The sequence below is a fragment of the Syngnathus acus genome, chromosome 6 (assembly GCF_901709675.1).
Source record: "Syngnathus acus chromosome 6, fSynAcu1.2, whole genome shotgun sequence".
NCBI lineage: Eukaryota > Metazoa > Chordata > Actinopteri > Syngnathiformes > Syngnathidae > Syngnathus > Syngnathus acus.
The window spans coordinates 15,926,550-15,953,916 of NC_051092.1; the positions used below are offsets into that span (position 1 = coordinate 15,926,550).

The 27,367-nt window shown below is 43.2% G+C and overlaps 2 protein-coding genes across 5 annotated transcripts in view; one reads left to right on the top strand and one right to left on the bottom strand.

Annotated features, from left to right (window-relative positions):
* LOC119123981 (1-phosphatidylinositol 4,5-bisphosphate phosphodiesterase gamma-2-like) overlaps positions 1 to 18,531 on the bottom strand; it is a 168,650-nt gene extending 150,119 nt beyond the window's left edge. For 2 of the 4 annotated variants that reach the window (XR_005098154.1, XM_037253490.1), the window contains exons 1-2: positions 18,245 to 18,531; positions 1,505 to 1,697 (exon numbers count right to left, since the gene is read on the bottom strand). Coding sequence is in view for 2 of the 4 variants with exons in the window: in XM_037253490.1 (XP_037109385.1) it covers positions 1,505 to 1,688 (184 nt within the window). In the remaining 2 variants the exon portion in view is untranslated. The remainder of the gene's footprint in view (positions 1 to 1,504; positions 1,698 to 18,244) is intronic. The other 2 variants (XM_037253488.1, XM_037253489.1) reach the window with 2 other exon arrangements.
* The window catches only part of adat1 (adenosine deaminase tRNA specific 1), a 525,603-nt gene that overhangs the window by 78,606 nt on the left and 419,630 nt on the right, over positions 1 to 27,367 (top strand). The window lies entirely within an intron of this gene.

A 27,367-nucleotide genomic window follows, 5' to 3' on the forward strand; every position in this document is an offset into this window, starting at 1 on the left:
GAAACTATCACTGTACGACTGAGCCACGTGAAAAAGTCATTCGGTACTCAGGAATCACCGTTGGCTAAAACGGTCGATGGTGATGGCCTGGAATCAGTCTGAAAATGGGGGGGGGGGGGGGGGGGGGGTGCTTATTCTCACCGGTTGACATATTTTAATAGGGCTGCTGTTAGAGGGAGTACCCCTGTAACTTTGCTCGTACGGGGGGGTCACCTATTCAAATTTGCAACACTTGGAGAAAATACCCCCAAGAAAACACAGAAATTCTAAATGATGCTGCTACCAGGCCCTACTGGGAGCAAAATATAGTTCAATGTCTTGCTCAAAGACAATATGATAAGATACCGGGGTTAATGAGTTTTCCAACTGCGTGAGTGGTCATTGAAAGCGCCTCACAAAGAACGGGAGTAAGAACTTAAAAAATAAAATAAAAGAAAAGGAACCTAGCTTCTAAAGATAAAAATTGTGAAACACAAAAGTGTGTGTTCTTTACATTTTTATTGAAAACAAGCTGGTACTGTCTGCCGCACAGCAACAGCTTCCGCTCACTCAATGCGTGCGTGCTCCTGCGCCAGGTGATTTTCACAGGGGTACCTACTAAGTAGTATAGGCGTTCATGAGTAGATGTACCACTGTATCATCATGTGATGTCAGCAGGGTTACCTAAAACAGGCAAATTGTTTGGAAAGAAAAAAAAAAAGACAAACGGTTGAGGACTATTAAAACTGTTGGCAAATGTCTGGTAAACTTCTTTGCGACCTTGAACAAACACCCCCATTACCTCCTACAAAACACCAATGGAGTAGCGCTCCCAATTTTGTTGTATACCTGCTGTACAATCACAATAAAGGTATTCTATTCTATTCTGTTCTATTCTATTCTATTCTATTCTATAACACAGGATAACACAGATTCGTTAAAATCAGGTCGAGTCGACAACACCAGACATGCCAAACGAGTAAGCAGGGCAGGCAGTCGCCTTGGAGCTTGCTGAGCGGCTTGCCTGGCGTACAGTGGACTTTTTCTCTTATATGGCGGCTTAATAAAGTCATTTAGTGAAAAAACAAAGTCACCGAGTGGAAAAAAAAAACGATTTCCATCCATAGGCAAGCAAAGTGTTTTAATAGCAGATGGTGGATGAAAGGAATGGCCTGGTCAACGAAATTACATCACTCCGGTTTGAACATAGTGCCAAACTTGTTTTTTTGCAGCGCCCCTGATTGGAGTTAAAATTCCAAACTCCACTAAGAATGCTTCACACGTGCCGCCCGTCATGCAACAGCATTGACTATACAGTATATGGAAACACACCGCAGGTAACGAGCAGGCATGCAAAACATAGTAATGAAATGTGTTCATAGTAGCCCTGGACCCTCAGTTTGAAAAACCACTGCCTTATAATAATAACAATAATAACATGACATGGTGGAATTTTGACTAAAAACCTGTAAATATTAAGAACAAATACAGCATTTACTACAACTTAAAATGACAAAGTACTCACAGACACCATCAGTCTTCTCAGCGGTGCGTGTCCAAGCCACCTGACGTGTTTCCATAATGACTTGAACAGTGAGCCTCTCTGCTTTTTGCCTGAAGACCGTCATGACCATGCCCATCTCCATTTCCCGTTTGATCATGCTCTTCCTGTACTCTGTCATCTCTCCCTGCTGCCCCCAATGCGCCATCTCTTGACCCTTGGAGCAACAGGAAACACTTATTTGATGAAGACCAATGATCACAGTGATTCTGCTCTTAAAACTATATTTGACAGTATATTCAAGTATTTGTGTAGCATATTGCTTACTTGTTAAACAGGTGTACAAAACAAAGTCTTAGGTCATAAAAAGGTCTGCCCCAAGTAAATGACTCACTTTTTCTTACTTTCTAGTGTATATATACTATATACATATATATATATACGTATATATATATATATATATATATATATATATATATATATATATATATACACACACACAGGACTGTCTCAGAAAATTTGAATATTGTGATAAAGTTCTTTATTTTCTGTAATGCAATTAAAAAAACAAAAATGTCATACATTCTGGAGTCATTACAAATTAACTGAAATATTGCAAGCCTTTTATTATTTTAATATTGCTGATTATGGCATACAGCTTCAGAAAACTCAAATATCCTGTCTCAAAATATTAGAATATTTCCTGTACGCTGTCATCTCTCCCTGCTGCCCCCAATGCGCCATCTCTTGACCCTTGGAGCAACAGGAAACACTTATTTGATGAAGACCAATGATCACAGTGATTCTGCTCTTAAAACTATATTTGACAGTATATTCAAGTATTTGTGTAGCATATTGCTTACTTGTTAAACAGGTGTACAAAACAAAGTCTTAGGTCATAAAAAGGTCTGCCCCAAGTAAATGACTCACTTTTTCTTACTTTCTAGTGTATATATATATACTATATACATATATATATATATATATATATACACACACACAGGACTGTCTCAGAAAATTTGAATATTGTGATAAAGTTCTTTATTTTCTGTAATGCAATTAAAAAAACAAAAATGTCATACATTCTGGAGTCATTACAAATTAACTGAAATATTGCAAGCCTTTTATTATTTTAATATTGCTGATTATGGCATACAGCTTCAGAAAACTCAAATATCCTGTCTCAAAATATTAGAATATTTCCTCAGACCAAGTAAAAAAAAATATTTATAACAGCAAAACAAAATCAAACATTTGAAAATGTCCATTAATGCACTCAGTACTTGGTTGGGAATCTTTTTGCACGGATTACTGCATAAATGCGGCGTGGCATGGAGGCAATCAGCCTGTGGCATTGCTGAGGTGTTATGGATGCCTAGGATGCTTCAATCGCGGCCTTTAGCTCATTTGCATTGTTGGGTCTGGTGTCTTTCAGCTTCTTCTTCACAATACCCCAAAAATTATCTATGGGGTTCAGGTCAGAGGAATTGGCAGGCCAATCGAGGACAGTAATGCCATGGTCAGTACACCATTTACTGGTGGTTTTGGCACTGTGGGCACTGCCGGATCATGCTGGAAAATGAAAATCATCATCTCCATAGAGCTTTTCAGCAGACGGAAGCATGTAGTGCTCTAAAATCTCTTGGTACACAGCTGCATTTAATCTGGACTTCATGAAACACAGTGGACCAACACCAGCAGCTGACATGGCTCCCCAAATCATCGCTGACTGTGGGAACTTCACACTGGATTTCAAGCAACTTGGATTTTGCTCCTCTCCAGCCTTTCTCCAGACTCTGGTGCCTTGACTTCCAAAGGAAATACAAAACTTGCTTTCGTCTGAAAAGAGGACTTTGGACCACTCTGCAACTGTCCAGTGCTTCTTTTCCATAGCCCAAGTCAGACGCTTCAAAACTGTCTTGACCATGGGAATATGGCTATTGTAGGCCATTTCCCGGACACGTCCGTGAACAGTGGCTTTTGATACCTGGACTCCAGCTTCAGTCCACTGTCTTTGAAGCTCCCTCAAATTCTGGAAGCGACTCTTCTTCACAATGCGGTTAAGGCTGCGGTCATCTCTCTTGGTTGTGCAGTGTTACCTGCCACATTTCTCCCTTCCAACAGACTTTTTGTGGATGTGCTTTGAAACTGCACTCTGTGAATAGCTTGCTCTTTGAGAAATAATTAATATATGTTTTTTTGGACTATTTTTTCTTTTTTCTCAGTCCTGTGTTTTCTTTTTTACCGGGCAGAAACATGTTTGCAAAAACAGTGAGGCTGGCCCTTTTATTTTTCCTATATTTCACCTGGTTCATTACCCCAGTAACCACCGAAGCAGGGAGTAAACGCTCCATTATTTACACCCGTGGTCAGCTGTTAGCCCTCTGTAGCCAAGGGAAGCTAACCGGCTACAAGCCCAATGTTTCCCCCGAGCTGAAAAGGAGGAAAAGAGGACAACACTCGGGTGTTATGTGCCAGAAAAAGAAATGCCGCTTCAAGCCCACACTCCCCACCATCATCACCGGGAATGTGAGATCCATCTGTAATAAGATGGATGAGCTAACGGCGCTGGCACGGCACCAACGGGAATACAGGGAATGCAGCATGCTGCTGTTCACGGAGACCTGGCTAACGGAGCAAACACCGGACTCTGCCGTCGCTCTGGACGGATTCAACCTGATAAGGGCAGACAGGACACGAGAGAGCGGTAAGAGGAAAGGAGGGGGGCTTGCTGTGTTTGTGAATGATAGATGGTGTAACCCTGGGCACATCACTATCAAAGAGCAACTCTGCAGCGCGGACATTGAGCTGCTAGCCGTTAGCTTGAGGCCACACTACCTGCCGCGGGAACTCTCGCATGTTATCGCGATAACTGCGTATGTTCCCCCAAATGCTAATGCCGACGCAGCCCGCGATGTCCTGCACAGCAGTGTAAGCAGGCTGCAAACACAGCATCCACATGCCCTCCTCCTTATTACCAGGGACTTCAATCATGCCTCTCCTTCATCCACACTTCCAACTTTCAGCCAATATGTCACCTGCAGTACCAGAGGAAATAAAACACTGGACCTTTTTTATGCCAACCTTAAGGAGGCATATACATCATCCCCCCTCCCCCCCTTTGGAAGATCGGATCACGATCTGATCCACCTTCTCCCCCTGTATCAGCCTCTGGTGCACAGGCAACCAGCAGTCACCCACACCAGACAGATCTGGTCTGAAGAATCTCTGGGGACTCTTCAGGACTGTTTTGAGACCACGGTGTGGGACGTGTTCTGTGAGGACTACGGGGACGACATCGACGGTCTCACCAGCTGTGTCACAGACTACATTAACTTTTGTGTAGACTCCACCATACCCACCAAAACAGTCAGAGTTTTTGCAAACAGCAAACCATGGATCACCCCTGAGATCAAAGACCTGCTCAGGGACAAAAGGAGGGTCTTTAAATCAGGAGACAGGGACCTGCTGAAGACGGTGCAGAGGGACTTGAAGAAGAAGATCAGGGAGGGGAAGAGCAACTACAGGAGGAGGATGGAAGACCAACTGCAGCGGGACGACGTCAGCGGGGTCTGGAGGAGCCTGAACACCATCTCAGGACGTAGCAACTCCAGACCTGCGCTGGACAGGGATCAGGAGTGGGTGAATGACCTGAACCGGTTCTTCAACCGGTTTGAACAACCATCCACTCCTCCCCCCACCCACCCAGCCCTGTTGCAACTTCCCCCGACTGGAGCCTCTTCTGCTCCGAGGACTCTCACCTCAACGCCGCCCCCTGCTACCCCCCCTCCAAAACCCCCCAGCCCACTCTCAACTCCACCAAACCCACCAACCATCCCCCCTGGAGCTGGTGGTGGACTTCCGCCGGCGCAAAGTCCTCCCCTCACCGGTGAACATCCAGGGAACGGACGTAGAGATTGTGGACTCTCTTCGGAGTGAGGGACGGCCTCCTGAGGACCTTCTACGACTCTGTGGTGGCGTCCGCCATTTTTTATGGGGTGGTCTGCTGGAGCAGCGGCATCACTGCAGCGGAGAGGAAGAGGCTGGACAAGGTGGTGAAGAAAGCCGGCTCTGTCCTGGGCTGCAGTCTGGACCGGGTGGAGGTGGTGGGGGAGAGGAGGATGGTGGCTAAGCTGTCCTCCATCATGGACAACGTCTCCCACCCCCTTCATGAGACTGTCAGAGCCCTGGAGAGCTCCATCAGTGACCGGCTTCGTCACCCACGATGCACCACCCAGAGGCATCGCAGGTCCTTCCTCCCTGCCGCCATCAGACTGTACAACCAGGCTAAATAACTGTAGCTAACGGACAAATTACGTGCAATAATAACGTGCAATAACCGTATGTGCAATCATATGTGCAATATCTGTCTACCTCATACTCTTTTTACCTGCTTTTGCACAGTTTTTTTTTTTCTTCCCTTGCACTATTTTTTTATCTACCGTTTTTTTCCATGTATAATGCGCCCCCATGTATAATACGCACCCTAAAAATGGCATGTCAATGCTGGAAAAAAGCCTGTACCCATGTATAATACGCACTAGGGGTGTAAATCGCGGGTTTTGTCACGATACGATATCATATCGATACAAAGAACCACGATACGATATTTGCCGATATCTTAAAGCCTGCTGTGATTCATTCACGATACATCACGATATAGTGCTCCACGATCGATATTTTTATTTTTATTTTTTAAATAAAAAATATAGAACAATATCCTGATTTATAACAATTCATACGCAAAATCAAGGTACTGCAAACTCTTTATTTAGGAAATTACAAGAGTAATGTAGTATACAAAGTGCTTATTTTAACACTGAACTTTATCAAATTCCTATATTTTTTCTCATATAAGTAAAGAAAAATGAATATTCTTTCTTTTTTTGTAATACCATTAACTTTAAAGTGCATTACTGAACTATTTATTTACAATCATTTTAATTGTCCGTTGAGCCATCTTTTCTTTGGAATCCAAAGTGCTTCCAAACGAATGTCTTGAAGCCCAAAGGGGAGCGAATTTCCTCGTCTTCTTGGACACTAGCCATAGCACCAGCCCAGGAGCCGCGTAGTTGTCGGCTCCCCTTTCACGTGCCTGCTCTGCTCACAACACAACACGCCGCGTACTGCTCCCGGAAAGAGGAAGCAAGCAACAATGAACTGGATTTCAAAATAAAGTCGCGTCTAATGTCCGAGGTCAAACACGGCGATATAAATCGATGTTTACGTTTAGCATCGATGCCAATAAATCGTAGAGCATTATATCGATTAATCGATGTGTATCGATGAATCGTTACACCCCTAATGCGCACCCAAATTTTGACTTTTTTTTTTTTTTTTTAAAAGTCCCAATGATTGTCACACACGCATCTGGGTGTGGTGAAATTTGTCCTCTGCATTTAACCCATCCTCGTGTGATTTTGATCCATCCCCTGGGGGAGAGGGGAGCAGTGAGCAGCAGTGAGCAGCAGCGGCGCCGCGCTCGGGAATCATTTGGTGATCTAACCCAGTGGTCCCCAACCACCGGGCCGCGGACCGGTACCGGTCCGTGGGTCACTTGGTACCGGGCCGCCAAGCCGCACAGGAAAAAAAAAAAATATATATATATATTTTTGTTTTTCATTGACGATCAATTCATTCAGGTTAAGACGCTCGTCCCGGTCACGTGACATGTTTCCCCAGTCGAGCCCGCAAAGCTAGCAAAAATAAGTAAGAATTTATTTTGAAAAATATAAAAAATTTGGCGAATCTCTCCCAATTACATCTGTCAGTGCATCTGAAAAATAAGGACTCTTGACACAGGGCGCTCGTCTCGGTCACGTGACATGTCACCACAGTCAAGCCCGCGAGGCAAGCAAAAATGAGCAAGAAACAGAGAAGTTTGGAAAGCTTCTTCGGAAAGGGAAAAACGTCCAATGAGGACACTGAAGAAGAAGAGGCTACGACTTCTAAGAAAAGGAAAGCTGCATTTAAAAGAACATTTCTGGAGTCCTACTTAAAATATGGATTTATCGCCACAGGTGACTCTGACGCGCCAAGTGCACTCCGCATATGTGGCGAAAGGCTAGCTAACGAGGCAATGAAGCCTTCAAACCTGCTTCGGCACATGGAGACCAAGCATCCTGCATTTAAAGACAAACCTTAACCACTTCGGGTGTCATTGTCTCCGATTACGCCTAGATGGGAACGGCTCATTTCTGAGAAAAGAGCTCGGTGCTCCCACTAATTCAACGTTTCATTTTTATGTGGTTTATATTTGTTTTTATGCCAGTCGTATCATTTTATTTCATCCTATTTATATATATAAATATTTAAATAATAAATATATAAATATATTTATTTATATAAAGGCCGGTCCGCGAAAATATTTCTGACACGTAACCGGTCCGTGGTGCAAAAAAGGTTGGGGACCACTGATCTAACCCCCCAATTCCAACCCTTAATGCTGAGTGCCAAGCAGGGAGGCAATGGGTCCCATTTTTAAAGTCTTTGGTATGACCCGGCCGGGTTACTTAAGTCCGTAAACGTAAAATTATTTCAGAAAAAAGATCATCTTTGGGAACAACCGGATGTTATTCTGCCGGTCAGTATCACTGCGTATGCAGTAGCAAACTCGATAGCGAAGAAATATGTGAGACTCTCAACCAATGTTCCCTCTAATTTTTCATGTATCTGGGCATACACACAAGCTCCCTGAGCAAACTGCGGACTACTGTGAGCAACATCAGGTGGCCAACCCGCGGCTCGCTGTTTGCCGGGTTTCATGCAGCTCGCTTCGCTTTGGGGGGGCTAATGGGACGTCAAACGCTGTGTGTTCGCTTCGCTTCCGGGGGGGGGGGTTCAATGGGACGTCAAACGCTGCGTGTTCGCTTCGCTTCGGGGGGGGGGGGGATGTTTATGCACTGGATAGATTTTCTTGTGCGCTGAGAATGTGCGGGCAGTGCGCGATTGCGCACGCGCGCAGCTTAGAGGGAACATTGCTCTCAACGGGATCACCAATATTTGAGTGATGTTCCAGTTATTTATCACAATTATTTATTATTATAATAATAATATATATCAGTGATCCCCAACCTTTTTTGCGCCACGGACCGGTTACGTGTCAGAAATATTTTCGCGGACCGGCCTTTATATAAATAAATAATACATTTATATAACTAAATAATACATTTATATAAATAAATAATACATTTATAATAAATATATGAATATGATGAAATAAAATGATACGACTGGCATAAAAACAAGTATAAACGACATTAAAATAAAACTCACCATTACATTGAATTAGTGGGAGCACTGAGCTTGTTTCTCAGAAACGAGCCGGTCCCATCTAGGCGTAATCGGAGACAATGACACCCGAAGTGGTTAAGGTTTGTCTTTTAATGCAGGATGCTTGGTCTCCATGTGCCGAAGCAGTTTTGAGGGCTTCATTGCCTCGTTGGCTAGCCTGTCGCCACATATTATGCAGAGTGGGCTTGGCGCATCATAGTCTTTTAAATGCAGCTTTCCTTTTCTTAGAAGTCGTAGCCTCTTCTTCTTCCGTCTCCTCATTGGGCTTTTTTCCCTTTCCGAAGAAGCTTTCCAAACATCTCTGTTTCTTGCTCATTTTTGCTTGCTTCGCGGGCTCAACTGAGGTGACATGTCACGTGACCGAGACGATCGTCTTGACCTGAACCGACGGATGTAATTGGGAGAGAATCGCCAATTTTTTAATATTTTTCAAAATAAATTCTTACTCATTTTTGCTAGCTTTGCGGGCTTGACTGGGGAAACATGTCACGTGACCGGAACGAGCGTCTTGACCTGAATTAATTGATCGTCGATTAAAACATTTTTTTTTTTTTCTGTGTGGCTTGGCGGCCCGGTACCAAGTGACCCACGGACCAGTACCGGTCCGCGGCCCGGTGGTTGGGGACCACTGATATATATAATATATATAATAATTATTTATTTATTATTCACAATTGTCATGGTGATCTTTCTGGTGATTTCTTAACTAAGCTGGATGTATTTTTTTTGTTGCCGTTGATTTCTCCGACTGCCCAGAAAGGCACCACCGCGATCAGTTAGGTTAAAATGAAAAGAGAGGAAAGTGACGTTGTAAAGAACCATCCGTGACAAGATTTTCTTCAAACATTGTTGTACCATGATTTTCTTCAAAAAAAAAAATAAATAAAAAATTTAAAATAAATTAAAAATAAATTGTAACCATGTATAATGCGCACCCCAGATTTTAGGACAATAAATTAGTTAAATTTTGCGCATTATACATGACAAAAAACGGTAATATTTTTTTTTTATCTCCACTGTATATTGTGTATTGTGTACATACTGTCCATATTTTTTTAATTATATATATCTTTTACTTTTTTGAATCTTTTACCCCCTTTCCCGCATGTGTGTGTGCGTGTATGTTAAGTGTACTGCTGCTTACAAAGGAGTTTCCCCATTGAGGGAATAATAAAGGATTATCTTATCTTATCTTATCTTATCTTCACAATGCTGTTAAGGCTGCGGTCATCTCTCTTGGTTGTGCAGCGTTTCCTGCCACATTTCCCCCTTCCAACAGACTTTTTGTGGATGTGCTTTGAAACTGCACTCTGTGAACAGCTTGCTCTTTGAGAAATTTATTTTTGTGTCTTACCCTCCTGATGGAGGGTGTCAATGATGGTCCTCTGGACAGCAGTCAGATCAGCAGTCTTCCCCATACTTGTGATTTAGTTTACTGAACCAAGCTGTGTTTTTTTCACGGCTCAGGAAACCTTTGCAGGTGTTTCAAGTTAATGAGACGATTCAAGTGATTAGTTGAATACCCTACTAGTTTACTTTTTCATGATATTCTAATATTTTGGGATAGGATATTTGAGTTTTCTTAAGCTGTATGTCATAATCAGCAATATTAAAATAATAAAAGGCTTGCAATATTTCAGTTGATTTGTAATGAATCCAGAATGTATGACATTTTTGTTTTTTTAATTGCATTACAGAAAATAAAGAACTTCATCACAATATTCAAATTTTCTGAGACAGTCCTGTATATATATACAGTCAAACCTCAGTTTTCGACCACAATCCGTTCCAGAAGGCGGTTTGAGAAGTGAATAGGTCGAATTCCGAATCTATTTTTCCCATTATAAATAATGGAAAAAAATTTAATCCGTTCCAAGACTAAAAAAAAGGCCTTTTTTAAGCATTTTTTCATTTGCGCATTTTTGTCCGATCGCGCAACTGCAGCGCACCGCCGATAAGCAACCGTAGCGCGCCGCCGACCGCGCAATTGCACCGCGCTGGTCGCATTATTGTGACAGAGCCGTCGCTGAAATTCAGAAAATATTTTTAAAGTACTGATGAACTTTCCAAAATTTAAGTGGACCTCAGTGAGCAGGGAGCTTAATTTGGTCCGATCGCGCAACCGCAGCGCGCCGGGCGCTCACTGTCGCATTGCTTTAAGAGCGTCTTTGTGTTTTAGGTGTTTTACTGCTCCCACTTGCTTTCTTTGGAGGCATGATTAGGGGTTATTACAATCCTCAAAGTAACGAAAATACAATAACGAACGGAGTCAATCGGCATCCGGGCCACGCGGTCGGGTTTTCTCGGGTCCTTTCGGCTCATCTCGTGAGGTTCGACCTCCGAATTTTGTTCGACAACCAAAGCAAAAAAATCTCGAATTTTTCGTTCAAATTCCGATTTGTTCGAGAACCGGGACGTTCGAAAACCGAGGTTTGTCTGTGTGTGTAGCACGTCCGCCTCACAGTTAGGAGGGTGCGGGTTCGATTCCACCTCCGGCCCTCCCTGTGTGGAGTTTGCATGTTCTCCCCGGGCCCGCGTGAGTTTTCTCCGGTTACTCCGGTTTCCTCCCACATCCCAAAAACATGCTTGGTAGGCCGATTGAGCACTCCAAATTGTCCCTAGGTGTGAGTGCGAGTGGTTGTTTGTCTCTGTGTGCCCTGCGATTGGCTGGCAGCCGGTTCAGGGTGTCCCCCACCTACTGCCCGATGACGGCTGGGATAGGCTCCAGCACACACGCGACCCCCGTGGGGTCTAAGCGGTACAGAAAATGGATGGATGGTTGGATATACACACACACACACGCGCGCGCGCACACACACACACACACACACACACACACACACACACACACACAGTCATATGCAAACGTTTGGGCACCCCTGATCATTTTCCTTTATAAATCATTGGTTATTCGGATCAGCAATTTCAGTTAAATATATCTTATAGCAGACAAACACAGTGATATTTGAGAAAAAATACCTTCAACCAGAATCCAGACTCTTGTTGGAAGCTATAGGAAGTGTTTAGAGGCTGTTATTTCTGCAAAAGGAGGATCTACTAAATGTTGGCATTTTTCTGTTGGGGTGTCCAAATTTATGCACCTGCCTACTTTCTTTTAGGTCAGGGGTCACCAACTCCGGTCCTCAAGGGCGCCAATCCAGCCTGTTTTAGATGTATCCCCCCTGCAACACACCTGATTCAAATAATCAGGATCGCGATCAGCCTTAATAGAGCTTGCTGATGAGCTGATCATTTGAATCAGGTGTGTTGTTGCAGGGCTGCACCTAAAACAGGCTGGATTGGCGCCCTTGAGGACCGGAGTTGGTGACCCCTGTTTTAGGTAATGATTGCACACTTTCTGTAAATCCTATAAACTTCATTTCACTACTCAAATATCGCTGTTTTTGTCTGGTATATGATATTTAACTGAAATACAACTGTATGTACATATGTGTATGCGTGCGTGTATATAGAGCAGGCATGTCCAAATTCCGGCCCGCGGGTCAAATCCGGCCCCCGGTCAGATTTCATACGGCCCGCAGCTTCGGTCTCATAATGTATTATTTATGGCCCGCCTGCACTGTTAAACCGAATAAAAAAATCATGATACTTGAAACTATAATTCCTCCTTTTACCAAAAGGTGGCAGCACCACTTTAATAATATCAGTCTGCATCCGTGCAGCGAACACCTCTCCGCTCATTTCTGCCATGCTGACTGCAAACAAACGAGGAAAGTTGACATTGAGGGTTGTCGCTTTCAAGAGAGATGGGAATTACAATACTTCACTAAAAATCAAGGCAATTGTGTTTGTCTAATTCGTAAAGAGACGGTTGCCTTGTTTAAGGATTTCAACCTAAAGAGACACTACCAGACTAAACATACGACAAGCTAACAGGGAGTGACCGTGCTGATATAGTGAAACAGCTCCAAGCTGAACTGGCATCACAACAGCGATTCTTAACGCGGGGCTGTGAGTCAAAAATAAATATTACTAAAGCAAGCTACGAAGTGGCCATGTTAATACTGTTGATGTTTTGAACCTGTAGACGTGACACAAACTATTATTTTCTGAAAGATATTGTAAATGACAAGAGCAAAATTCACTTGTTTTAAGTTTTAATAATAACACACAACTTTGCATTACTTATAACTCCTGTTTAAAATGTTCATGAGGCAAAAATAATTTCAAACACATGTAAATTTAAGGTATTTCATACAATTTGTTCAATGTTATCTGACTCTTCAGATATGAATGAAAGGCAGAATTTTTGTTTTTAGAGTTGTTCACATCTGCCTGAGTGGCTTATATTTGGTTATTTTGTCATTTGAAAAATAAAGATAATTGTGACAATGAAAATTGTATTATAACAGTGTGTATTTGCATGAAATTTTTGTAGTTAAAAAATGTCCGAAAAAACTATTGGCCCCCGGCCCCTAAACTTTATCAAATCTGGCCCTCCTTGCAAAAAGTTTGGACCCCCCTGATATAGAGTGATCCCTTGTTTTTCACGGGAGATTCATTCCAGAACCACCCGCGTAAAACGAAGATCTGCGAAGTAGAAATGATATATCTATTATATAAAAATTTAAACACCATTCATTGTATTGAAAGTTCCAACACATATGTACGGAGACCGTTCGAGTAAGTGTAGTGCCTTATCCCACATTATATTCACTAATGGTCCCTGTTTGTGCTTTTGCTCATTTTAACTATCTATCTTGTAAGATCATTCAATGGTAAGTTTTATTTTTGATCAAATACAAAATGAATATCATTGGTTAGAATAGAACTTCTATTTTGATACAATTAGGTCCAGATCAGTGTTCCCTCTAATTTTTCAAGTGTCTGTGCAAACACACAAGCTCCCTGTGCACACTGTGGACCACTGTGTGCAACACCAAATTAAATAAATAAATAAATAAATAAAATATTGTCAATGAAAGCTTTAACTCGCTCGTGGTCGGATTTTGTTTTGTGTGACACGTCATTCCTTTTCTGGCGGTCTTTTGCGCTCTCCCGCAATAATGTACCAATCCCCTGTCCAATGTTCCCTCTAAACTGCGCGCGTGCGCAATCGCGCACTGCCCGCACATTCTCAGGGCACAAGAAAATCTATCCAGCGCATAAACAACATCAAAATAACGTATTAATTAATATTAGATTATAATATATTATTATAATATATTATATCAATTATAATATTATATTAATATTAGACCTAATCTAATTAATTCGCCCAATAATAGTTTTTTTTGTTTCTCACTCAGTGAGTGACAGGTGTCCAGCCAATGATACGATACGGTTCATTTGCGGTACGAAGCCAATCATGGCATTGACGGTGCTTGCGTCTGGGCCCTGCCTATATGCGCCGTGCAGGTTAGCTAGCAGGTTAATTGATGCTAATACAAACCCCGCATCATGGCGAAACGAACAGGCAGCGATACATCCACTCACCAAGCCACAGTAAAAAAGAAATGCAGTTCTTTTAAGATGGAATGGCTGTCGGAGTATGTGCAAATTGAAGAAAAAGCGGTGAAATCGGGTGAGATTTTTTCTTTTTCAAGTGAGAAAGGTCTACCGTAATTTTCGGACTATAAGTCGCGTTTTTTTTCATAGTTTGGGTGGGGGGGGCGACTTATAAAAATTCAAATTTCCCTGGACAGCCACCCGGCCGAGCGCCGGCGCCCGACTTCAATCCACGAAAGTGAAAGTAAGCTGGACGAGTGACGCGCGACGTCGCGCTGCTGACGTCAGCAGCGCGACGCGACGTCGCGGTCGCGCGTCAGCAGCGCGACGGTTGTTTACATAAAGGACAAAGATCGACTCGTCCAGCTTTCTTTCACTTTCGTGGATTGAAGTCGGGCGCCGGCGCTCGGCCGGGTGGCTGTCCAGGGACGGTGGATGGGGCTCGGACAATGCTTTTACGCACGCCCGGTCCTACTCTACCGAGCTGTCTTTCAGCTCCGTGGATGGAAGTCGAGGGCCGGCGCTCAACCGACGGTGGATGGGCCTCGGTCATGGCTTTTACGCACGCCCGGTCTTATTCTATGGAGCTCTGTTTCACTTCCGTGGCTGGAAGTCCACGCCGCCACACGCCTGTAAGTTTGTTTTGTTAAATAAAGAGCCATTTACCAAATCCACGTCTTTCCTTGAACTTTGTTAACGCTACAATATAGTTATATAGTAGATTTGTGGAATAACGACGAGGCTGACGTCAGGGCGCACGCGCGGCGATGTTGACAAAGGACGAGGAATTTGATAGATGGATTTAATGATTTAGAGTGCACAGATTGTTTGATAACATTATTGCTTATATAATAGTTATTTGATATATAATTTATATATCGTTATATGGGCCTGTGGAATATTTTGAAGTGCAAGAGCCGTCAGCGGCGCGCACGCATTGTTGACAAAGGACGATTGATGGATTTAATGAATTGGAGTGACGCAGATGGTTTTATTAACGTGTTATTTATGTAATAGTTTTTTGAATAACTCTGAATTTTACGTCAGGGCCGTTCTAAGCTCTTAGTTTGTGTTTATGTCACGTTAGCATAGCTATCGTTTAGCCTGTTGTTGCTCGTTCATGACTGTTCTTGGTGTTGGATTTTGTCGAATAAATTGCCCCCCAAAATGCGACTTATACTCCGGAGCGACTTATATCTGTTTTTTTTTCACTTTTTTGGGCATTTTATGGCTGGTGCGACTTATACTCCGGTGCGACTTATAGTCCGAAAATTACGGTACTTAGATGTGAGGAGCTAAAGGAGATCTCACAGCTTGTGGATATTTGTGCTACATTTCAAGCTTCCAGTGCCGACTGTGAAAGAGGATTTAGTTTAATGAATCATATCAAAACAAAATCCAGAAATCGTCTTGAAGTGACACATTTGGACCAGCTGATGCGCATAAAGTCAAAGCAAGAAGCAGACGAAGCCATCAACCTGGACAAAGTGTACAACCATTGGAGAAGTGAGAAGGACAGACGTGAGAAATAAGGTCAAATTTAAGTCAGATTTGTGCATATTCTAGTGACGGTTATTAAGATTTTGTCTTGATGGATATTAATCATTAAATGTTGTTACTATTAGATCATTTATGGGTCGTAGAAATGCCAAGAAAAACTGTGTAATTAGATATTTTACAGACAAAGTGTTACAGGAATTTGCACTGTATCACAAGCTACAGCACAAGTCATTGTGCAAAATGTGAATGTTTTAATGTGAGCAAAATGTTATGTCTGAAAGGTGTATATGTCTCATATCTTCCAGAACAGGACCCTCAGCCAGGCCAAAGCAGGACTCTTCCCATGGCCAAAGCAGGACTCTTCCCATGGCCAAAGCAGGACTCTTGCCATGGCCAAAGCAGGACTCTTCCTATGGCCAAAGCAGGACTCTTCCCATGGCCAAAGCAGGACTCTCACATACTGTATAACATCTACACATCCCATTTTTCAGATTTTTGTCTTTTTTTAAGTGGACCAAATTACTTATTTAAAAATAAAGCGTGCATATCTGATGTTGCTCACAGTAGTCCTCAGTTTGCTCAGGGAGCTTGTGTGTATGCCCAGATACATGAAAAATTAGAGGGAACATTGCCCCTGTCCCATCTTCAGTCTTTGTAGAATTCCAACAGGTTTCAAATGACATTTCTGCTGAATGGGACGCTTGAGGTAGTCCTACTTCCATCCCTTCCATATTTTTCCCTCTGTAAACTTGCCCGCCACTTTGGCTTTATTGCATGTTTTGCAGGAGACCTTTCTCATTCGAAAAATAGAAAATCTCACCCAGTTTCACCGTTTCCTCTTGTACTTGCACACACTCCAACAGCCATTCAATCTTAAAAGAACTGCTGCATCTCTTGTTTATTTTGACTTGGCAAATGGATTTGTCGCTGCTCATTTGTTTCGCCATGATTAGCTAATTTAGCATTTGCATCGCTTGACGCCACCGCACTGTCGTTAATTAGGTAACCTGCGCTGCACGGATGAGCAGGACAAACGTTCAGGCACTGTCAATCCTATGATTGGCTGTGTAGCATAAGTGAACCATATCATATCATTGGCTGCACACCTGTCAATTACTGATTTACACTACAAAAAGGCACAGAAAGAAAATCATTCATCTACTTAATTATATTAGATTACGTCTAAAATTTGATATTAATCAGTTTATGCTGAATTTTATTTTGTGCGCAGCATCAAGTTTCTTTTGCGCAGAGACTGCGCGACCAGTGCGCAATTGCGCAGCTGCGCAGTTTAGAGGGAACACTGGTCCAGATTGTATATCTTCTTAAAATACTGGGAACTAAAGTGGGCTAGTCTGGGCCATGAAACCAGGGCTGAAAATTCAACTCACTGCAGTCCGGCCCTGCCCAAAACAATATACCATATCTGACACAGTACCAACACTGTTCCGTGAGAGGAAGCATGGTGCCACCGGACATCCTGAATGCCCCAAAAATACAGATCACATGGCTGCGGCGTAAGATATTAAAAATTTGCTTCAGTAATTGATTAACCCGTTGTATTTTTTTCAACTTATTTTAAATTATAATTCATTTAACAAAAATTAAAAAAACAGAAAACGGAAAATTTCTGACTTTGTTTTTCCAAGAATATGACACTGCTTCAAATATAATGCAGAAAATGCACAAACAAAATTATGATTTAGTTACTGCTTGTCCGTGACATGTCAGAAAATAGGGGGAAATGGGGCTCATTATTTCCCCCCAGTAAAAGGTGTTTGCAAATGTCCTAAACAGATTAACAGGTTTACATAGGGCCTTGTATGTATTCCAATGAGAATGAAACCAAATTACCAAATGGTATGAAAATACCAATTACGGAGCAAACATAATGGAATTGTATTAGCGTTCAAAGGCACTGGTGGAGCCAGAGGGATGGTCGAAGTGGCCTTTGGCATAAAATATAATATATAATAATAATATAATAATATGAAATTATATGAGCACAGATATTCTAACAAGAACGGCGTGCGCATCTATTCATACTATTTAGTCTGATAGCATGGCATTCACATTTCTGCAAAGGCGAGGCTTATTGTCGACAAAACAAAGCCAGCCGCCTTACATAACTAGCATCGCTAACGCAGGAAATGCAAATGATAACTTAATTATACATGATTACTTTGTTCGACCAATGACGTTACAGGGAGAGATTGCGCAACGTCAAGCCTAACCCTAATCCAAAACGCTTCGAAATGAAATTAAATCCTAATTCTTGTCCTTTTCTCGACATGTAGTGCCTGCACTTATAGCATTGCCGAGTTAAATCAAGTGCAAATTACCACCGCATCCGCTCTTCGAACGGACCTCCATGTGAATCACTTTAAAGTCCTCGCTCTAAACTTCATAAATTGTCTCGCCGGTGAAAAAAACACTTCCTCTTGCTGATTGTACATTTATTCCGACGCTCGCAAAAACAGGCATTTCGAGATGTATTCTTACCTTGCACGTTGAACGGGTCCTTAATTTAACGCCACACAATAACTAACTACTTTTTATTATTTAATCATGCCTTCAACAATGTAAAATGAACCCCTGGGCTGTAGAGCGTTGACAACAGAATTCACAAAGCTGTTAGTTCCTCTATCTGACTGTACAAGGAAGTGAAGTCAACTTGCAATACTATATGCGTAAACCAGGACATTTTTAAAAAGATCCGGAAGAAAGGGCGATATCTATGCAAAATAACACACAAGAGGCTTTAGACCAGAGACACGCACACACAAACGCGCGCGCACGCACACATTCACTGTAAATTACGCAATGTATACGTTCTGTTTTCAATTTCAGTCAACAAATAGTTTTAGTTTATAACAAATAGTTTAGTAAACTTCAACGATTCATCTTCAAGATGACAGTATAATCTCTCACAGGCAGCTAGGATGGTTAAATGAATAAATAAATAAATAAATAAATAAATGTGTTTTATACATTTGGGAAATGTATTAAAGAGTAAAATAATACTGTACAATTACGTCCTCAAATATTAAGATAAAAATAGACATGGGGTGGATTGATTACCACATACAAGAGTTGACTGACCAATTTAATGAACATGTTCTTCATTATTTCCAAAAATGAAAAGGGATATTTTGTAGGAAACATGTTACAACTCTTATGTATGAATGGATACAGGAACACACAAAGTGAGAGAACACACTTTTATAGTAAAAAAAAAAGAAACTTATGTGTGCACTTTGCGTTTAACAGCACACCAACACACAAAAATTAGCAGGTTTGGTACAACCAGGGTTGGAATGGTAAGATGGACATCCTGGCGATTTGAGCTAGACTGCTATATAAACTGCTTTGACTGTTACTCTAGGCAGGTTTTATACAGGTTAATTACAATGACTGCACTAGCTTTGATACCGAGGGTGTCCCTAAGTCAAAACAAATACTAAATGCTTTTCCCCGAAGGTGTCGCCACAGCAAAACACCCGTTTTTGTCCAGATGATCCACATGAGAAGTGTTTGGCAGTTTTTACGCCGGATGCCCTTCCTGATGCAACCGTCTGCATTTACCCGGGCTTGGGACCGTCACACGGGAGACACTGACATGTGCATTTGGTTCCCTGACCGGGAATCGAACGCAGGCCGCGGGTGGTAAAAGCTCCGCATCCTAACCACTAGACCATTAGGGACAAATACTAAATGCAGTGACGTGCGGTTGGGGTTGGTGAGGCACTGACTCAGGGTCAGATTTACAAACGTACTGTATGACGCTAAGGCACTGACTCACAAGTCAGATTTACATGCATACATGGTTGTTATCCCATTCTTGATTAAATTTAATAACATTTTAAACACACCACTGTACATTTAAACACACCACTGCAGTATTCTTACCTTTACTTGTAAATGAAGTCCATTCTCCTGTCCTTCTGGACGAAGATCTCGATGACAGGGAAAGCAATAAAGTCGATTTTTGGCAGCACAACCACAAAGCCAGTCTTTTTTAGAGTACCAATCCTTTTGAAGCGAACGTGTTGTAGTCCGTCCCGGGAGGCCCGTAGTTTGAATTAATCTGGCGTTGGTCTTCCCTTACTTATGATTTCTTGCTTTGACTGAAAGTCAAGTTTTGAAAATTTTCTTATTTTCGAGATTATATCCTCCATTTTCAGGGAAAATAAAGCCAAATAGCAACGTGTTAGCACCGAATGTTGTTGGTTGTTTTTCTTTTCTTTTTTTTCTTCTTAATTTACTCTCGCATTTACTCGTGTCGTGAACTATTAGCCGCAGGCTCACTATCGCCCCATCTTCTAGGCAAAGGTACTGGCTGCCTCAAGGCTCGTATTTTCCCGCTGACTGCAAGCACGCGCCGTTTGCACGCGCTCAGTACAGTGTGTGAGTGGTGCACACTCTCACACACACGCCCTGAGAGGCACAACCTGTCACTGCCTTAGCCTCCATGATTCTTGTCTCCCGTTGTTATTTGAACAAGAAATACAGCTATTTTGACTATGAAAATGATCCAAATGTATAGGAAACACACCAAAATTGCATTAAAAGCATAGACCACAGGACAGCTATTATATTATGTTTTATTATATTATTCATTTTTTAACAACTTATGGTGACAGCTGAGGAAACCATGTTGAGCCCTTTACCGCCCCTGGTGCCTCCTATGAGTGCACGTGCCTGACTAAATGTAGTAATAAATTAAAATACGGCAAGAAACAACACCACTATAGTTTAAACCCTATCTGTACACAATTAAAGAGGCATAACATGGTCACAACTGTTGTTTATATTGGCAAGAAAGTATGCTTGAAAAGCCTCAGTGCATTCAAAATTTAGCGGCAATCCAATAAATTGTGCACCAGAGGTAGTGTGCATGTTTCAAATAAGAGCAACACCAGGAAGTGCATTGTTAGCTGCCTTTTAGTTTTCTGACTTAAAGCGTTTGATAAATATGCTTTGTTAGTGCTGAGCTCACAGGCTGCGGTACAAATACAGAGTGTCATCCTTACGGACTGTGTGGTGTGTGAGCTCTTTGTCTCCGGAAATCTGCACCTGGGAAATCACAAGATCATGCAGAACCATTTATGTTCTCTATTTAAGAAACTGTACTTTTCACATTCATTTAAATAAACAAGATTTTATTGGTAGGCAAATAAAAACTCACCGGTACATCCCTGAGAGGTGCAGCCACAGCCATGTCACTTCATGCTTTCTCCTTTCTGGTGTCCTTATAAAATAATATGTGAGGAGTCATAAAATGGTGTGCTTTTGGACCTGTCTTGCATTTACATGACCAGTACTCTGGACAGCTCATCCCTCCTGTCCCAGCTCCCGTGCCTTGGCCTCGCAGCACCAACCCCTGTGAGAGGTCTGCTCCCGTGTGCTCGCCAGGCCCTGGATGTGGCCAACCTTCACCGTGCCTGCCCCGTGATGACGACGCACACCATCTGCATCTGCCCAGCCTGAGTGGCCAGGACACTGCACGCACGTTTGACTGTTTTGTGAGGTTTTGACGAATCATAATTACGGTCCATCGGCTTGCACCGTTTAGATTAGATTAGATTCAAATTTATTGTCAATGTACAGAACAAGTACAGTACAGCGAAAAGAACTTTGACATCCAACCAGAAGTTTAAAAACCAGTAAAGTGCAGAGTAAAAAGAATACTGAGCAGTAGGTACAGCAATAAGGTGCAGCTTTAGGACTCTCGGACCACTGTCTAGTTCATCTGATCCCGGCCTACAGGCAGAAACTAAAAACGTCTAAGCCTGTGGTGAGGACTGTGAGGAAGTGGACAGTGGAGTCAAGGCAGGACCTCCAAGCCTGCTTTGACTGCACCGATTGGGGAGCTTTCGAAGCTGCAACTTCAGACTTGCATGAACTCACTGACACTGTCACATCATACATCAGTTTTTGTGAGGATCTGTGTGTGCAGACTAAGACCTTCTGCACGTACAACAACGACAAACCTTGGTTTACACCGAACCTCAGGAGGTTGCGCAAAGTCAAGGAGGAGGCCTTCAGGAGCGGCGACCGCGACCTGTTCAGGCAGACCAGAAACACACTGAACCGAGAGGTCAGGAAAGCCAAGAGGTGTTACGGGGAGAACCTGAAGAGACACCTCTCTGCCAATCCTGATCCCTCAACAGTGTGGAAAGGTCTGCAGAGCATCACGGGCTACAAGAAACGAACCCCCCGTCCTGTGGAGAGCCCAAGGCTTGCTAACCAGCTGAATAAGTTCTACTGCAGGTTTGATCGGTCCTCCCACACAACGGGACTTCCTGCAGCACAATCTACATACTCACCTCTCCCCACAACTGCTCTGTCCACACCTCTATCATCGTTGTCACCCACTCTCTCTCTTGCAGAGGCCGCGCCCGCACTCAGGTCCGCGAGGAGGAAGTGCGCCAGATGTTCCGGAGACAAAAGACCAGGAAGGCACCGGGCCCAGACGGCGTGTCACCTTCCTGCTTGAAAGTCTGCGCTGAACAGCTGGCGCCCACCTTTGCACGGATCTTCAAACCGTTCTCTGGAGCTGTGTGAGGTGCCCTCGTGCTTCAAGAGCTCCACCATCGTTCCAGTGGCCAAGAAGCCCGCCATCACAGGTTTGAATGACTATAGACCCGTCGCACTGACCTCTTGGTCATGAAATCTTTCGAGAGGTTAGTGCTGAACCACCTGAAGGAGGTCACGGGCCCCCTGCTTGACCCCCTCCAGTTTGCCTACCGGGCAAACAGGTCAGTGGATGATGCGGTCAACATGGGACTGCACTACATCCTGCACCACTGGACACTCCAGGAACGTACGCCAGGATCCTGTTCGTGGACTTCAGCTCGGCGTTCAACACCATCGCTCCTGACATCCTCCAACAGAAGCTCATCCAGCTTGCGGTGCCTGCCCCCACCTGTCAGTGGATCACCAGCTTCCTGACCAACAGGAGACAGCGTGTGAGGCTGGGGGGCATCACATCTGACACCCGGACCACCAATACTGGAGCCCCTCAGGGGTGCGTCCCTCTCCCCACTGCTCTTCTCTCTCTACACCAATGATTTCTCCTCAGATGACTCTCCTGTGAAGCTCCTGAAGTATGCAGACGACACCACTCTCATCGGACTGATCCAGGACGGTGATGAGACTGCGTACAGACAGGAGGTGGAGCGGCTGGTCCACTGGTGCAACCAAAACCATCTGGAGCTGAACCCGCTCAAGACCGTGGAGATGACAGTGGATTTCAGGCGAGACCCTTCACCACTTTTACCCCTCACTATCCGCAGTAATACTATTCTCTCCACAGACACCTTCAAGTTCCTGGGAACCACAATCTCTCGGGACCTGAAATGGACCGGCCACATAGACTCTGTCCGGAAGAAGGCCCAGCAGAGGCTGTACTTCCTGAGACAGCTCAAGAAGTTCAACCTGCCGCGAGAGCTTCTGAAGACCTTCTACACTGCCATCATCCAGTCTGTCCTCTGCACCTCCATCACTGTCTGGTTTGGATCAGCCTCCAAACAAGACAAGCACAGACTGCAACGGACAATCAGGACTGCAGAAAAGATCATTGGAATCAACCTCCCTTCTATCCAAGACTTGTACCTGTCCAGGACCAGGAAACGTGCAAGGAACATCTCTACAGACCCTTCTCACCCAGGTTGCAGTCTGTTTGAACTACTCCCCTCCGGACGGCGTTATAGGCTCGGTACGCCAAAACCAGCAGACACCGAGACAGCTTCTTCCCCCAGGCTGTTGCTCTGATGAACTCACACCACTCATAGAGTCTCAGAGGCATTCCTGTGCAATAACATCCTGCTCTTCACACCTTTTGAATTTGTCTACACTGTTTTTGCCATTATTCACATGTCCTGAGTGTTGTTAGTCACCTATATGTTGAACAGAGGGTGTGTTTTACCGAAGTCAAATTCCTTGTTTGGCACGCTCAAACATGGCGAATAAAAACTCTTGAATCTTGAATCTTGAATCTTGAAGGTAAATATGAGGTGAGTTATACTATGCGGGATAATATACAAGAGGGACGAGTGCGGATATGACTGGCTAAGTATTTACAATAAGGTGCAGTAGAACAAATATTTGCAGGCGGTACTAGAATGCTAATTATAAATATAGAGTTATAAATATATATAGTGTCAGTATAACCAGATACGTACAAGTGGAGTAAGAGTGATGAACAAATATATAGATTATATAGAATTATATGCAGATATGGACAGTATATGCAGGCAATACAGGTGTTGTTGTGGTGGGGTTATTGTGCTGCAGGGTTCAGAATGATAAGAGTTCAGGGGGATGACAGGGGTGTTGTGCTGCGAAGTTCAGGGCGATGACAGCAGAGGGGAAAAAGCTTTTTCTCAGCCTACTCGTCTTGACCCGAAGAGTCCGGTATCGCTTCCTAGAAGGAAGAAGAGTAAGCGTAGCACCGTTGTCTGCGATTTGCCCGCTGAACTGTCTTTACGCTGGTTCGTGGACCCTGTGGAGGATTTTTTGTGTTTAGGAGTGTTCTTCTGGGTATTGGGGGGCTCTGAGTTTAACTCAAGCGGTATAGAAAATGGATGGATGGATTATTTAGGCCTCTCACCAGCAGGCCTGTACTTAGTTTTTTCCTTTGTTCCAGCGTATTCTCTTTTGCTTTGATGACTTGTCACGGCGCTATTGTGAGTTTTCTCGGAGCCTATTAAATTTGCACTCATGTCATCTGTATCGGTTTGTATACCCTCTCTGCATCTGGAAACTTGAAATTCCCCCCTGGGATCAATAAAGTATCTATCTCTCTATGGATGACACTCGTCTACGGGCAATGTAAGTGTACCTTGGCTACCTTCACAGCTGTCTGGTTTGCACAGGGCTTATCCTAATCTTGTTCCTACAGGATACTACAAAGAAAAAAACTATTACATCAAAGTTATTTCCACTGTGTGTTAATGTCAAGATTGCAATTAGAGTGTGATTTATGCTATTGTATGCTACAACTACTGTAGATTTATGCAAACGAGGACAACTTTTATTTTGCAGAGGAATGTTGTAACACCTGGAATTGTACATTTCTTCTGATAAAGTTAAAGTTCCAATGATCGTCACACACACATCTGGGTGTGGTGAAATTTGTCCTCTGCATTTAACCCATCCTCGTGTGATTTTGATCCATCCCCTGGGGGAGAGGGGAGCAATGAGCAGCAGCGGTGCCGCGCTCGGGAATCATTTGGTGATCTAACCCCCCAATTCCAACCCTTAATGCTGAGTGCCAAGCAGTGAGGCAATGGGTCCCATTTTTATAGTCTTTGGTATGACCCGGCCAGGGTTTGGACCCACAACCTTCCGGTCTCAGGGCGGAGACTCTACCACTAGTCCACTGAGCTGGTGTTTGATTGGTAACATTCATTTAGAGTTTTAGACTGTTACAAGACGGCATATTGGACATTAGAGCAGAGAGCAGTGTTGAGCTTTTTGTAAAAATACAAAATAAAACAAAAACAATAGCTGTACAGTTGGCCAAATGAACTGGAGAGCAAGAATCTCCTTTGAGGGGAAAAAAAAGGACAACACTACATATAAAGGAGAGACACATGGTGCTGTGACGATTTTCCCCTCTGTCAAGAACAATAAAAGTTCAAGCTCACTTTAGACTCGGTGTGGTCTATCAAGAGCATCCTCTTGATGAAGGCGGAAGAACCCGCCGAAACATGTCAGGTAAATACACCTAAAATAATTTGTTTGATATAGAAGAACCAGTGAAGTAAGAGCATCCTCTATTTGGGCTCCAGAGCTCTGGAATGCCTACCCATAGATATCAGAGCTGATATCCCAATAGAAGCATTCAAGACATGATTAAAGCCGTTATTTATATGCTCTTGCTTCTAATTAAACTACGCTGGCCATTTTGACTGCAGTTTGTACTGTCTCTCATGCCCCCTCCTCCTCGGCTTTGGAGCATCAACGAACCGGGATGAGATCTGAGGTGAGCCATCTCTCCGCAGGCACTGCCATGATGACTGAGCAGGGCCGGTTCGAGGAATGCACATAAGAGGGGGCAGTCAGAAATGTGAAGGGGGCATGTTCTTTTTTTACACATTTTTAACACTGTTAGTGTTTTCTTCACGGCAGTTGTTAGCTGTGTGTCCAGATCTCAACCTGGAGAAGTGGATTGCACTCTGTCAGGCCTCTACACTAAGACCTGTCCAGCTTGGGTGTCCCACCTGAAGATTAAAGCTTCTGCTGGTATTGCTCTTAGGGTCACTGAGGCACGCAAACCCCCTGACCACAATAAAGTGGCAATCTCTCAGGGGGGGAAACATATAATATGAATGTTATATTAACTATTATTTGAGTTGTCGTTAATCATTAGTTATATCACGGGTCATTACGACGAGTTTGGTGGAGTTTTTACTGCTTCTTCCAACTCCTACCGCGCTGACTATAACTTGACACTCTCTGGCTGCGTCTTGCCTCATTTGCATACTCACAGTGATTGGATGTTTACGGAGGGGCGCGGAGTCCTGACAGCAGGCTGTGTGAGGACACACACTGCACCGACATGAGAGAAGAGAGGGGGCTGATTAACGTGTGTTTCTATCAGCGGATTTTTCACTTCTAAAAGTTTGATTCGAGGGGGCAGGACATCTGTTTGAGGGGGCGTTGCCCCCTCTTGCCCCTGCGTAGAGCCGGCACTGTGACTGAGGGTGTCTTCGTGCAGCTCTTCATTTGATTTTGGACATCTACAGGACTGTCTCAGAAAATTAGAATATTGTGATAAAGTTCTTTATTTTCTGTAATGCAATTAAAAAAACGAAAATGTCATATATTCTGGACTCATTACAAATCAACTGAAATATTGCAAGCCTTTTATTATTTTAATATTGCTGATTATGACTTACAGCCAATGTTCCCTCTAAGCTGCGCGCGTGCGCAATCGCGCACTGCCCGCACATTCTCAGCGCACAAGAAAATCTATCCAGCGCATAAACAACATCAACATAACGTATCAATTAATATTAGATTATAATATATTATTATAATATATTATATCAATTATAATATTATATTAATATTAGACCTAATCTAATTAATTCGCCCAATAATATTGTTTTTTTTGTTTCTCACTCAGTGAGTGACAGGTGTCCAGCCAATGATACGATACGGTTCACTTACGGTACGAAGTCAATCATGGCATTGACGGTGCTTGCGTCTGGGCCCTGCCTATATGCGCCGTGCACGTTAGCTAGCAGGTTAATTGATGCTAATACAAACTCCGCATCATGGCGAAACGAACAGGCAGCGATACATCCACTCACCAAGCCACAGTAAAAAAAGAAATGCAGTTCTTTTAAGATGGAATGGCTGTCGGAGTATGTGCAAATTGAAGAAAAAGCGGTGAAATTGGGTGAGATATTTTCTTTTTCAAGTGAGAAAGACTTAGATGTGAGGAGCTAAAGGAGATCTCACAGCTTGTGGATATTTGTGCTATATTTCAAGCTTCCAGTGCCGACTGTGAAAGAGGATTTAGTTTAATGAATCATATCAAAACAAAATCCAGAAATCGTCTTTAAGTGACACATTTGGACCAGCTGATGTGCATAAAGTCAAAGCAAGAAG